Source organism: Denticeps clupeoides, chromosome 1 (assembly GCF_900700375.1).
Source record: "Denticeps clupeoides chromosome 1, fDenClu1.1, whole genome shotgun sequence".
Classification (NCBI taxonomy): Eukaryota; Metazoa; Chordata; class Actinopteri; order Clupeiformes; family Denticipitidae; genus Denticeps; species Denticeps clupeoides.
This window is the reverse complement of record NC_041707.1, coordinates 36,249,068-36,262,633: the sequence shown is the minus strand read 5'-3', so window position 1 is coordinate 36,262,633 and position 13,566 is coordinate 36,249,068. Positions and strand designations below refer to the sequence as shown.

Sequence of the window (13,566 nt, the reverse complement as noted above, 5' to 3'; positions counted from 1 at the left end):
TTAATCAGGTTTTCTTATGAACAGGGCAATTTATGTGTGTTTTCCAGAATTTGATATTGGTCTGGAAATGCCCAGAAGTGCCATTATAAAACTGAAATGGGTAACTCTGTAGGTGACATTTCACTCATGTGAGAAAAAAAAAAAAAAAAAAAAATTTCTACTGAATTTCAGCCCTGCCACAAAAGGACCTTCCAAAAAAGGACTGCTTACTCAGGGTGATGGGTTAAATGCAGAGGACAAATTTCACTGTGTGCACCATGTGCTGTGCTGCTGTGTATCATCACTTCACACTTTCACTTTCATAATTTCAGTGATCCTCTCATTAACACGAGTGAGAGTGTTGACGAGCACAAGGCTGGAGATCATTCTGTCATGCTGACTGAGTTAGAATAGAAGACTGGAAGATGATGCTTGAAATCATTGGTTACCTGCAGGTAACCATGGTTACCTGCAGGGAAACACATGCAGCTATCAAGTACGTCACAGGCAAGGATGTTGCGGCTACTAAGATTGAACCTAAATCAATTATTTGTTGGATTATCAAAAACTTTCCAGGAGAGTGTTGTGAAGAAGACTTCAGGGTAAAATCTTTACCCCAGCCTTTAGCCCTTTTTTGGGGTAAAATGATTGTCCGGAGAAATGGTGAGCGCCGTCTTAGGTGACCAGCACCCATTGCACAGAGTGAAATGTGGTCTCTGCATTTAACCCATCCACTGAGGGAGTAGTGGGCAGCCATGAGCTCCTGGGGGAGCAGTGTGTGGGCTCATAATGCCTCTATAGATAGTCATAAAAATGACAAATGGAAAGAAAAACCTCTGTAGGAGGCTGGTAATAGAAAGGGTCTTATTCAAATGCTCTCCGGCTCTGCAATGCATTAGATAGCAAAGGACAAGGAAGGCCTGCCAGTGCAACCGAGGGAATTCTTTCACAGGGAAACGTTTGGGCGAGGTTTTAAAGAACATCTACAGTGGCCCACCAAACACGAGGAAGAATAAGAATTTCAAAGTGAAGATGTTTCTCTCTTTTGTTTCCCTCTTGCCTCCATTTATTCAAGCCTGCGGTAATTTATCCCATTAATTCACAGCGCAGAGATCCCCGCCTTACATCCATTTACTCAAAGCCTCGGTTTCACTCGTTCTCCACGGAGCCTCTGCGGCTCCTTTTTTTTTTTTTTTTTTTTTTTTTCCCTCTCCTCTCGTTATTCATCACTGCTGTGTTGCTCCCTGGATCTCTGCAGGGTGATGACCGTCTCGGGTCCCGCTCTCTGCACCAGCCTCATTTCACTTTCATAGGCAGGGAGGTGTGTGATGTGTGACTGTAGTGAACGTCTAATTAAAGGTTAACATCTGAACATGCCACAGTCTGGTCACCTGTCACGTATCGTTGACAGGGTGTCTTAGAAATGGCGTATCATTATCGAACACTGTGATTATGGTTATTATAGTTTTACCCTTGAGGTATGGTTTGCTCAGAGGTACCATATCACCATCCCATTATACCTATACGTATACACACTTACACACGTACTAATTTTCATTGGAGAAGCTGAAACAAATGCACTTTTCACATATTCTATCTAAATTCTATCTAAACCCAACCCAACCATTTGGAAAAAAAAAAAAAAAGACTATAAAAGAAGTTCTGGTGGACCACCATGCTGGAAAATACTGGATTGCTGGTTATCGTCCTTAAACCTTTCATTTTCATGCGTCAATTCCCCTGTAGCTTCTAACTTCTACTATTTTGGACATTGCACAAGAAATGTAGATGTATAGCCGGAGCAGTGGTGGCCTAGCGGTTGAGGTGCCACTGAGCAAAGCACCGTCCCCACACACTGCTCCCCAGGCGCCTGTCATGTGATGTGCAACAGGTCTTCGAGGGAAGACCACAGTCCATTCTGTTTCAGTGGAATACTTTTTTTTTTAATGGAAGTTTTTTTTTGTCTCTAGACAAAATTGCAAGAAAAAAAAACTCAAGGCAAATGCCATATGTGTAATACGCACTCATGTACGTTATGAGATGTCTGGTGATACTCAGGCTACAGATAATTGGCAACTACGGTTGTCCTCTTTCAAAGTGCAAGTGATTGTCATTGTGAAACTCTGCAGCACAGCACACGGTGACACGAAAATGTGTCCTCTGCTTTTAACCACCTCAGTGGCTGGGATTCAAACCGGAAACCTTCTGATTACGGGTTTGCTTCTTTACGTCTGAACCCCTGAATGTAGTTCACACTTCCAAATGTTTTCTACCCGTGTTTTAATCAATCATTTTGATTCAGCAAGGCTTATTGCGTCCGTGTTGCAGTGTGCGGTGGTAGGCGACTCTGAATTAATTACGCCTGTTCACGTTTAATGCCTCGTTGAGGTGTTGAATGTATGCGTTATCCCCTATTTGAACATGTATCATAAAATACTGTTCCTAAATTATTCCCCACTGGTCTTAAAATATATGAGAGGATATTAGAAAGTCATGTAGGTTAATGTGGGTTAATATTGTGCTAATGCAGGTCAAGTAAGGATCAAGTGCATGGCTCCTCGGTAGGTCGCTGACCTTCACAACTAGCAGAGCCTTTGTCTGTGTGCTGTATTAACTGGGAAGTGAACTTCAGAGTCTGTCCAGATGTGGTATGAGGTGTTTGTGGTTGGGTGGAACTGGAAAGCTGCAGGGCCACATTCATCAGTAGGTTTTTCGGATAATTATGAAAAAGGTGTTGTAACCTGTACTAATTGTGTATGTGTCTTCCATACAGTGTCTTAATTACTGGCTGCCTTTAAGGTCATCCCAAAAATACAAGAAAAGCCCACTCTGCCCACTCACCACATCGTGGTGCAACACAAGTGTACAGGAGAGCTCACAGGACAGTACATGGTGCGAAAGACAAAACAGATGATACACGTGAACAAGTACAGCAGTGTAAGATGGGGCTGACTAAGCTTACGCAACAGGACCATTTTGGTTGAACAATATGAGTACAATACAGTAGGTGCAATGAAGACATAATAAGTTGTTCAGGTTGTGCACTAATATTGTGTTGAGAGCGAAATATATATAACATAAGGAAAACAACAGGATTATGAACAGAAAATAAACACAGTATTATAGAGTATTATGAAAATTGTTTAATTGAAATGATGGGCAGGTATCAGTTCAGATCGGTGTTGTGTGTTTATTTCTACATATACAGCATTTATCAGACGCCCTTATCCAGGGGGACAGTCCCCCTGGAGACACTCGGGGTTAAGTGACTTTTTCAGGGATAAAATGGTTTGAACCTGGGACTTTGTGGTCTTCTGGTTCATAGGCGAGTGTCTAACCCAGTAGGCTACTAAAAGTTTGATGGCTTATGGGAAGAAACTTTTGCCAAAGCTCATGTGGAACAGAGCCCTTTTCTGCTAAGACAGGTGGGAGGAGAGATAGTGAGATGGATGAGCGGGGTCCTTCACAACGTTTGTGACCTTACAAAGTGGCTCTTTTTTTAGATGAGATTGGACACCATGTCCTGGACACTTGACTTTTGGTAACACTGATATTTCCTGATGTCAAGAATTAGGCTGCAGTTGCAATATGACAATTAAGTCAAATTAAAATAACTGAGAGCAGTGTAACTTCCTCCGAAACGAGTGACCGGTGGTGGCATTTCAGTTGATCCAGGGCAGTGTCTGGCACTGTGCGGTAAATACCATGAGAGAGTCCCACAGCTGCACTGTCATTAAGGACGTCTCCGAGATTAAACGGAAGGCAAAACGAAATACCAGCTGTCTGGGAAGTAAGTGAGGCGGGTGTCGGGGCTCTTCTTTGGGAGGGGGTGCGTTGCAGCGGTGGCGGCGCTGCCGAAATGTCACCTCTGTCAACGGCTGCTGCCCATCGAACTCTTCAACTCATTAGCAGCGCGAGCAGCAGAGACATACAACTGTATCAGTTCTTCTCTTCCTTCTCTATCTTTTTTTTTTTTTTTTTCCCTGTTTGTTTCTCTTTTTTCTTTTTTTGTTGAAGTAATTCAGTTCACCACAGCTGGCCGGAGTATGGATAATGAGTGTATGCTTGGTGAATGGTGTGAGAAGCTGTGATGATGATGGAGGGATGATGGTGAAGGTAGGGTATAGTGTGTGTGTGTGTGTGTGTGTGTGTGTGTGTGTGTGCTGGAGGGGGTGGGGTCTTTTGAATGAAAGCAGATGGCTGCTTGACTTTGAAACCTCAACTTGAAGTGTGTTTTGCCTGAACTTCATGCTTGTTAAGTATGTAAATCCAGCCGCGGTAGATGACAGATCTGTCTCCCCCTCAGTGGCCCTGTCTGTCTTCCTCATTCTGCTTTTTTTTTCCCCTTCCTCCTTTCATCTTGTCTTTTTCATCGTACTGTGAATGTCCCCGTCATTGTGACAGGTTGCATGTAGAACTGACAACCTATTAATGCAATGTATAAATGCACAGCCCTTCACTACATATAACGCATATCTGCATGTGTGTGTTTGTGTGGCAGACATGGTCCGACGATGGTTCACCCTGGAAGGTGGCTTCCTCAGTTACTATGAGAGCAAGAGGGTTGCCATAGCGACTGGTCGGGTAAACATCAGCGAGGTTGTGAGCCTGGCCATCAACCACAACGAAACCATGACTGGATCAGGGTAGGAACGTCTTCTTCTGAAGAAAATATAATTTCAGCAATTAATGTGTATTCTGTATGTCCTCATCAATGGGAGAAACCACAAATTCCCTCAGACCTGGGCCTTTATCCCAGTTAATTACCACTTTCTATGCAGTAATGAAGCCTTTAATGAAGCAGAACTGTCAATAGAGCTACACTGCTACATATACCCAGCCCTGGAATTACACAGTTTCGGGGAGAAACCTACACTCCTCTGCCCTGTAGGATGCGATTGGCTCAGGCCAATCAGTCCATTTTAAAATAAGTCACCTGATACTGGCACACCAGGGTATGTGGTCAGGAACATATTGCATCTCCTAAAGGAAAATGTCACAATAAAAAAAAAAGTGTTTTTGGTTGACATGATCAATTTTTTTTTGTACACTGCGATCCACCCTCAGAATGTAAAGATTTACTTAGGATTATAATGTTAGCAATTGATTTGATATCAGCTGTGGGCGGGGTCTGTGTTTCATTTAGCCTTTTTACTTTCCTCTTGCCCTCTGTCTGAACGGCTCCAATTAGTATTAATGAATTAGTAAAGGAATGTTTCTCCCTTTCGTTTCTCTCATCTAGCTGTATATAGACATCCTGCTTCTCTCTGTGAATGGTGTCCTTTTTTCTTTTTCGTTTTCCAATTCTTTTGTTTCGGTCCAACTACCCCCTCCCTCCACCCCTTCCCTCGGGATTCTCTCTAACGAGCGCTTGCACACCTGTCAGGGGGTCACAGGTCACCCACGAACCCCCCGTGCCGACGCACCGCCGAACACCACCTACCGACACGCATGAAATGCCTCCGACACACTCTATCCCACAATCCTCTCAGCTGACCTGCTGCGACCCCTCCTGGGTTTCATACGATGCGGAGTTCAGCCGTGAACAGCGATTCCGGACCCTTTGGAAGAGATGCAGTGGAGGGGAGGGAGGTTGGGGATAGACCGCGCTGCTGCAGCCAATCGGAGAGCGGCTCACTGACCCATCTGCCTGCACCATCCTGTCTGATGGACAAAGTGAAAAAAAGACTAACAGAGATTAATAGCTGGCTTTTGCACTTTTGCACTGAGATACGCACGTGTTTATATGCACACACACACACACACACACACACACACACACACACACACACACACACACACACACCTTTATGCCCTGACTGAGCCTTTTTGGGGTTGTGCATGAGATTATTTATTGTCTGTGGTCCTGCAGTGGCTAGAAATGGATAGTGGATAGAAATTCTGCTTTGCCATTCAGAGAGCGGCAGCTCAAACGGTCTGATCTAGAATTTGTCCCCTTATGACATCATAAGGGGGAAGGTTACCTCTCCTTTCTAATGCTTTGTCCACCCAGAGACCCAAATAAAAGAAAAAAAATGTCATGTCGGGACCATTAATCGGACCTTTTATCTGGGTGTGTGTGTGTGAGAGAGAGAGAGGGAGACAATTAATGAATGTTACATTTTTAAAAAAAAGTTTATTTGTGTCCCACGTTCCAGCAGGGCCGTGTTTACATTTGAGATGTACCTGCTGAGTGAGAGAGTGCAGGTGTTTGGAGCGGAAACCGCGGAGACACACCGAGATTGGGCCCGCGCTGTCACTAAGGTAACACACACACACACTCTCTCTCTCTCTCTCTCTCTCTCTCCCGCTCCCTCTGTTTCACACACAGGCCCTCCCACACACACCTAACACACGCAAGTGTTAAAATATGTAGTTGTTGTCCAGGCCATGGTTGGCCACATTTAGTCCACATTAAAACCATCTGTAGGGAGTGCAGAATGAACATTTACACACACACACACACACACACACATCACACTCACCGACAAGGCCGTGCGACGTGTCCTCAGTCCCATTTTATTTGGTCTCAGCCCCGCTCCTATTAATCCCAGCCGACGCGGGGCTGTGGGTATGTGTGACGGATGGACGGGCAGGTGGAGGATTTGTCCTTCTGTCTGTGTCAGGGGCCCGGGACGCCCCCCCCCCCCCCCCCTCGCTATCAGTCAAACCGACGGATGGAGAGAAAGGAGAGAGGGAGGGGGTTATTAAGATGGTAGCTGTGACTCTTTCTCCTCGCTTCTACTCGTTTCTCTGTCTGTTTGTTTTATTTCTCAGCCTCTCCCCTGTCTTTTCCTTTTCTTTTCTCATCACAAAGCAGGTCAGGGCGGGCGCAAGTGCAAGTGAGTGACGTTTTTATTAACTTAGAAAGCTAACAAACAGCACTCGCATCCATTGTTTCTGAAAATAACAATGGATGTAGCATGTAGCAGAAACCAACAGTTTCTAATTTATTAACACCAGTAGAGATAACTATTGTATTTTGCAAATATTGTATGTAAAAACGGTACCAAAGCTACAGAGAGAGCCAAAATAAAAGAAAGGAGAAAGGGATAGAGGAAGTTAAGAGGAAAGCAAGGAACCAAGCTGCAGAGTGGCCCTTGAGAAACAGGGAGAGCAAGCAAGAGGAAAGTCAGAAGCCCCCAAGAAAATATTCATTTATACATTTGACTCCCGAACAGTTCCCACAGTCCAATCAGGATTTGTTCTTTGATGTTTCTGCCCTCTCTCTCGTCACAACACCACAAGCCATTTGACGGCCCTTGACACCTCCTGCTTGGGGGGGGTGTCACAGCCCGACAAATACACAGTCCTCCACACAGGACAAAAGCAAAGTGCAATGGACCTGGGATTTCCCATCTTACACATGCATGTGGAGGAGATTGGTTTAACCAGAACAGAAAACATAAAGTGCTATCATTTTGCAAATGTCAGATCAAGATATATAAAATAAGATAAGACAAGGGGAATTTTTTTAGTTCCACAAGTGGGAAATTTACATAGTCATGGAAGGAATGGACAGTACAAGATAAGAGCAGCAAAGTCAATAGCAAAAGACACTATGTTGACTGTATAATATAAAAGTTCACTGTAGAAATAAGCAGATGAATAGTCCTAGAATAGCAAAATAAATTAGTGAATGTGAGTTGTGAAAATAAAAATATGCCGATATATGCATAAAATATATATTTGTAAGATTTTACATATGTACAGAGTGGGTAGATATAGACATATTGCACTTAAGAGAAGTGCAGATGGTGTACTGGATGTTTGTATTTGTGGTCAGCTGTTGTCGAGCCCACATCGTGGGTGCTGCAGCCTGCCACTGAAGGAGCTGCTCAGTGCTGTCAGGGTCTCCTGCATGGGGTGGGAGATGTTGTCCAGCAGGGATGACAGCTTAGCCACCATTCTCCTGTCACTCACCACCTCCACTGGGTCCAGAGGGCATCCTAGAACAGAGCTGGCCCTCCGGATCAGCCTGTTTAGTCTCTTTATATAAAAATGAATCAAAATCATGTTATCTGCATTTTGAAGAGAAAGGAATCCTTAGCCTTGACCTTCACCAATATGTCTCAATAGCGCAGTGTTGCCAGTCTCACCTCAGAAATGTGCCAAAACACACCCTCTGATAAGTGTTTAACTGCTGCATGACACACCTACTGAGACACCTATTATAGTTGTATCAGGATCATATCCGCTACCAAACCAGGCATGCAGACGTATTTTACTAGTGCATTTTTGGTGAACGAGTGAATCGGATCCAATGCAAGTGGACATGGTTTTAATAAATGCCTTGAAAATATATCTAAAAAAAAAATGTGACTGAATGCAATGGGTGGATGTAATGCAGTAAACTCAAAATCGAAAAGCAAAGACAAAAGAGGTAAGCATGAACATCAAATAAACACCATTTTGAATAATTAGTTTATCTAGTGAATTGTTTATCTAGTCCCATCCCTTTTCTCCACTTCATTGGTGTATTATATAGTCCATTGGGCTATAACCAGTGTCCATTACCAACGTTTAATGACCAACTTTCTTTAATTTCTCTGTTAATCAGTATTTATTTGTGGAGCACTTCTGGTTATGAACAAATTGTGAATGAGATGCAGCAGGAAAGAACGCATCCTCCTTTGGTCAACAGTGGCTTGTTTTAATGGCAAATGCTGCAGCATCCAATAATTGTGCATGTGACATTTGTTACATGATGACATTTTCACTTCAGGTGAACTGTGTGTGAAACGATCCATTAAAACAAAAATATTCTGTATCTCTCATCTGCCTCTCTCTCTCTCTCTCTCTCTCTTTCCCCCTATCCTGTAGTGTTTAGTACCAGCTGAAGCAGAGGTCATGCTCAGGCGGGATTTCGAGTTGATTGGGCGGCTGTATTATAAGGAAGGTCACGACCTCTACCACTGGCGGGTGGGCTGGTTCGGCCTGGAGGGATCTGACCTGCACTTCTGCTCGCCTGAGAACCAAGGAGAGGAGGGAGTGATGCAACTGAAGCGCTTGCAGGAACTCAGTAAGAGCGCACGAGAAATACACACACAGAGACGTACACCGATCAATTAAAACATGATGACCGCCTGCCTTCTGCTGGGTAGGTCTGCTTTTTGCCACCAAAGTTGAGTGATTGTCATTGTGAAACGCAGCATGCACAGTACGCGGTGACACAACGAAACGTGTCCTCTGCATTTAACCATCACCCTTGGTGAGCAGTGGGCAGCCATGACAGGCGTCCGGGGAGCAGTGTGTGGGGACGGTGCTTTACTCAGTGGCACCTCAGTGACACCTTGGCGGTTCGGGAGCCTTCTGATTACTGCCCCAAAACAGAAAAAGTAGTGCCTCCATGGTTTTCAAGCACATCCCAGATGGGCCCACATGGCTTTTACATCAGAGATGAAGTCAACACTTTGAACTTGTTTTGTTTCTCAGTTCTTTCTTGAATAATTTTTGCAGTGTGGCAGGGAATGTAGTGTTTCCATGAAGAAGGGGTGTATTTGGTCAGCAACTGTAGAACATGCCAAAGTAACATTCACATGAATGCAGGAACCAGCAGATCCAACACACACACACACACACACACACACACACACGACAGTCCACATGACCAGGACATATGATCTTTGTAGGCACCCTGTCTGATGTTCAGCTTCACAGACCAATCCGTTATCCACAAGTGTTCTGAAATCTTCCTATAGGGACCAGTATTGCTTTTCTTTTCTTTTATTAATTTGAGTGACTGTAGATTTTCTATTGGACATCATTGACGTTTGGCCCCTTTCCTTCTCTGGACCATTTTTTGTCCACAGCTGTGTAGCGTTTACAGTTTATAAAATCCTCATATGATTTTTTGGACCCCCAAGAAAGTACTTCACCCACTGCTACTGAAACATTATATACATTATACATATACATTATATAAATGTGTGTGTGTGTGTGTGTGTAGTTTTGGGAAGAGAGTTTGGAAATGTATCCTAGATGCAGAACTCTATTCTGGGACATCAAGCAGGTTAACCATTGTCTAGTTGTCCATGTGGGACGTTAGCCTCGTGTCGGGTTTGAGAACTTTTACAATCGATTGCACCAGAACAGTCTGGAAAAAAATCAATGAACACGCCCTTTTCTTTCTTTTGGCTTAATCCGTTTCGGCCCAACCACGGATCAAATCCAAGCTCTCCGGCACCTTAGGCAGGATTAAAGATCTGTCACCTCTACTCATAATGACATCAGTCACGCTAACAAGGCACACATGCACTCACACATACACACACATACACACACACACTTACACATGCACTGGAAATTAAACAGCAAATTTAACACCACAGGTGTCAGAATAAGACCAAATTGGGTGTGGATGTGGGAAACTGTGTTGAAAGAACTCATCCTGTAGTGAAGAAATGTCATATTTCTTTTGCCACAGGCACAAAGATTTAGCACTTTTAACTGTTCTATCTACGTGAATCTTGATTGGTTAGCATTCTGCTCTGCATCTGTTAAAAAAAAAAGTCCTTCAATCTTAATTACACAACATGACAGCTTTTTTTAGTGATGAACTTTGAAATCTGTTTTTTGCTATGAATAAATGAATCAAGTTAATGTTAATTGCCGCAATTGGGCATTTTGATTGCTGTATGTTCTCATGGATGTGGTGCATGATGAGCAGCAACCAGTCATTGCTATTCAAACTGCATACATGGATTAAATTGATTTATTTATTTTTCAACATTATGTTTGTCTCTGTAATAGTTTTAAATATTATAGCAAACTCGTGATGATTAATCGCAATTAGTCATGAATATTTTTTGGCAAAATTTGTGATTGATTTGTTAATCTATTGTGAATCATTGACTGACCTAGATGCTGGTAGGTGTCTGGGCTGGAACTGCTTTTCATGACCGAAGCTAAATTGAAAGTTTTTGGTTGTGTTCGTTATTAATAGTGACTTGTTTGTTTTACTTACACCGAAAACCTGAAGATTAGATTCGATTCAACTTTATTGTCATTACACATGTACAAGTACAGGGCAACGAAATGCAGTTTAGGTCTAAGTGCAATAAGCAGCAAGTGCAGGATACAGGTCAAATAAGTTATGTATATACATAAGGTGATATGTGCAGGAGATGGATAAATATGATCATATTTATAAAAACAAAGTGTATAGTCAGTGCAATGATTATGTGCAAAAATGTGCAAGATTAGGTAGTACAGTGATTTACCAGGAGTGTATGGGGGGGGCAGAGGAGTTCAGCAAGGAGACAGCTCTGGGGAAAAAAGCTGTTCCTAAGTCTGCTGGTTCTTGTCCGTGGTAGCCTAAAGCGTCTGCCTGAAGGCAGGAGAGAAAACAGTCCGTGGGCCGGGTGGGAGGAGTCCTTAAGAATACTGCGAGCGCGATGCAGACAGTGCTTCCTCTGGATGTCCTCAATGGACGGAAGTCCCTGTGATGCGCTGGGCGGTTTTCACCACCCGCTACTTTGCCTTACGCTCGGCAACAGTGCAGCTTCCATACAACACTGTGAGACAGCTGGTTAGGATGCTCTCTATTGTAGAGCGGTAGAAGTTCACCAGGATGGTAGTGGGTAGCCGGTTCTTCTTTAATGTTCTCAAGAAGAAGAGGCGCTGGTGAGCCTTCTTGACCAGGCTGGAGGTGTTAATGATCCAGGACAGGTCCTCTGAGGCACTGTTTTCTTAGGCACTTGGCCATGGTAAGAGCAGGATTATCCACCCTGGGCTGTGTACTGGGTGCTTCTTTTCCTTGTGGATTATCCCCTGCTCACAACGCCTTCAAAAATGTTAAACTGTTGTCCTTGGACACATTTAAATGGCAGCATTTGCAGTCGGGGGAAGTGGCCCGGCCTGTAATGACTTTAAGTGTTGGTGTTAGTCCTGAAGTGGCAGCATTGATTGCTTGCCATTATCCCTGGTGTTATTGTCCACTCATGTTTTATTGTGCAGCATACTGCTGGCACCGAATCCAGATTGAGACAGAGGGGCTAAATAAATAGGCATACAGGGTAGAGTAAATTGCCCAATGTGATTATGATTGACCCACAGAGGTAGGGCGAGTCTGCCCGCGTAATCCTCCATCAGACTCTTAAGTAAACTAGATTGGCTTTGATCAATGTGAAGTAAAGCGCCGTTTGTAACATTTTCGGCACAATTTGTTACAGTTCTGCGAATGAAGTTCCACTGTTCTCACGCAGCAGTTAATACCTCAGTCATTACGACCCCATCTAAATGCTCTGTGGACGGCCTTTTAATGGACATGTCGCTGTCCATGGTCCTGAAATTGTCACATGTCACATTCAAAAGGCTAACAAACCCAGACAGTAGGAGCCCTCTGTAGAGACTTGGGCTATTTGAGCATTAAAAGTTTTAGGTGGAGCCATTTGGCTCTTTACTTCAAGGTAATGGACACAACAATGTGTAAGAAAAACCCGTGGTCTGGTGTATTGGGGAAACCTGTGACAGGCTATTTTATGCTCTACATTAACTATGCTTACCGATTGAGAAATCAAGGGGCCGTTGTAACCAAAATTAAAAAATGGTAAAATTGGACTTTCAATGTGCTGGATGACTACATATCTGCATAACCAGTAAAAGATAGTTTTGAAAGGATGTAAAAATTATTATTATTGTTGTTGTTATTTTTTTTTGCAGATAAAGTAGCATGAATGAGCCTTTAGTGTCTCACAGCTACGGCTGCATAATAGATTGTTATTGTATTCGAATAATCCTCCATATGCAGGTCTTACATTTCTGAATATGTTATATAGAACGTCTTTGAATCGTAGAGCAATCTTAAAATTGCTCTACATCAAGTTTGTACGCTTTTGGGCTATGAAGAGTGTAAAGATTTACATAAAATATTTTAAAATAAAAACTCGGCAAATTCATAGCCTGATTGCCTTCAGCACTTCAAAAAAACGGAACAGTGTTCCACATTTCCCTTCCCAGATAAGCACTTCTCCTGAAACAAAGGGCCTGTTTATGTTCTGCCCTTAATGCATCTCCAGATGGTGGCAGCGGTGGTCTCGCTACGCCACATGAAAAGGGTCTTTCTCATAGGTAGACACAGCAATCCCAGCTCTGATTGTGGAAGTACTGTGTTGTTCCTTCAGAACCGAAATAAAGAAATAAATCATAAAGTTTTTTTGATGGTAAAGCCTTTTTTCCCCCCCTTCCCGTCTGTTCGAAAGCTGATAGGAGGTGTTTGCATTCAGCCGATAAGAGCTTCTTTAATAAACGATTGTATAGTCAATCAAACTGTGAGGAATTGCTGTTATTTTTTTTATTTTTTTTTTTGAAGACTCCTGTGAAATCTAGTGAGCAGTTTTTCCATCAACCTTGAAAGTTTTGCAGCGGCGCTGTCGTGGTTCGAGAGCGCCTCACCTCCAGGCAGCACCTTTTTATATCACCTTCGCCGCAGCAGAACATTGCTGTTTAGTCAAAGCGTGAAATTGCTACATAGCCTCCTCTCCTAAGGTCTGAGGTGGGTCCGATACGAGAAGTGTAACATATTTGACCTTTTTTTGATCAAGCAAAAGGTGTGTATGTGTGTGTGTGTGTGTGTGTGTTTGTCTT

General features: G+C 43.3%; 1 protein-coding gene across 5 annotated transcripts in view; it reads left to right on the top strand.

Moving 5' to 3' along the window:
* The window catches only part of arap2 (ArfGAP with RhoGAP domain, ankyrin repeat and PH domain 2), an 88,332-nt gene that overhangs the window by 56,140 nt on the left and 18,626 nt on the right, over positions 1-13,566 (top strand). For 4 of the 5 annotated variants that reach the window (XM_028999609.1, XM_028999610.1, XM_028999608.1 and 1 more), the window contains exons 16-18: positions 4,481-4,625; positions 6,138-6,243; positions 8,803-9,001. In XM_028999609.1, the coding sequence (XP_028855442.1) occupies positions 4,481-4,625; positions 6,138-6,243; positions 8,803-9,001 (450 nt within the window). The remainder of the gene's footprint in view (positions 1-4,480; positions 4,626-6,137; positions 6,244-8,802; positions 9,002-13,566) is intronic. The other variant, XM_028999612.1, reaches the window with a different exon arrangement.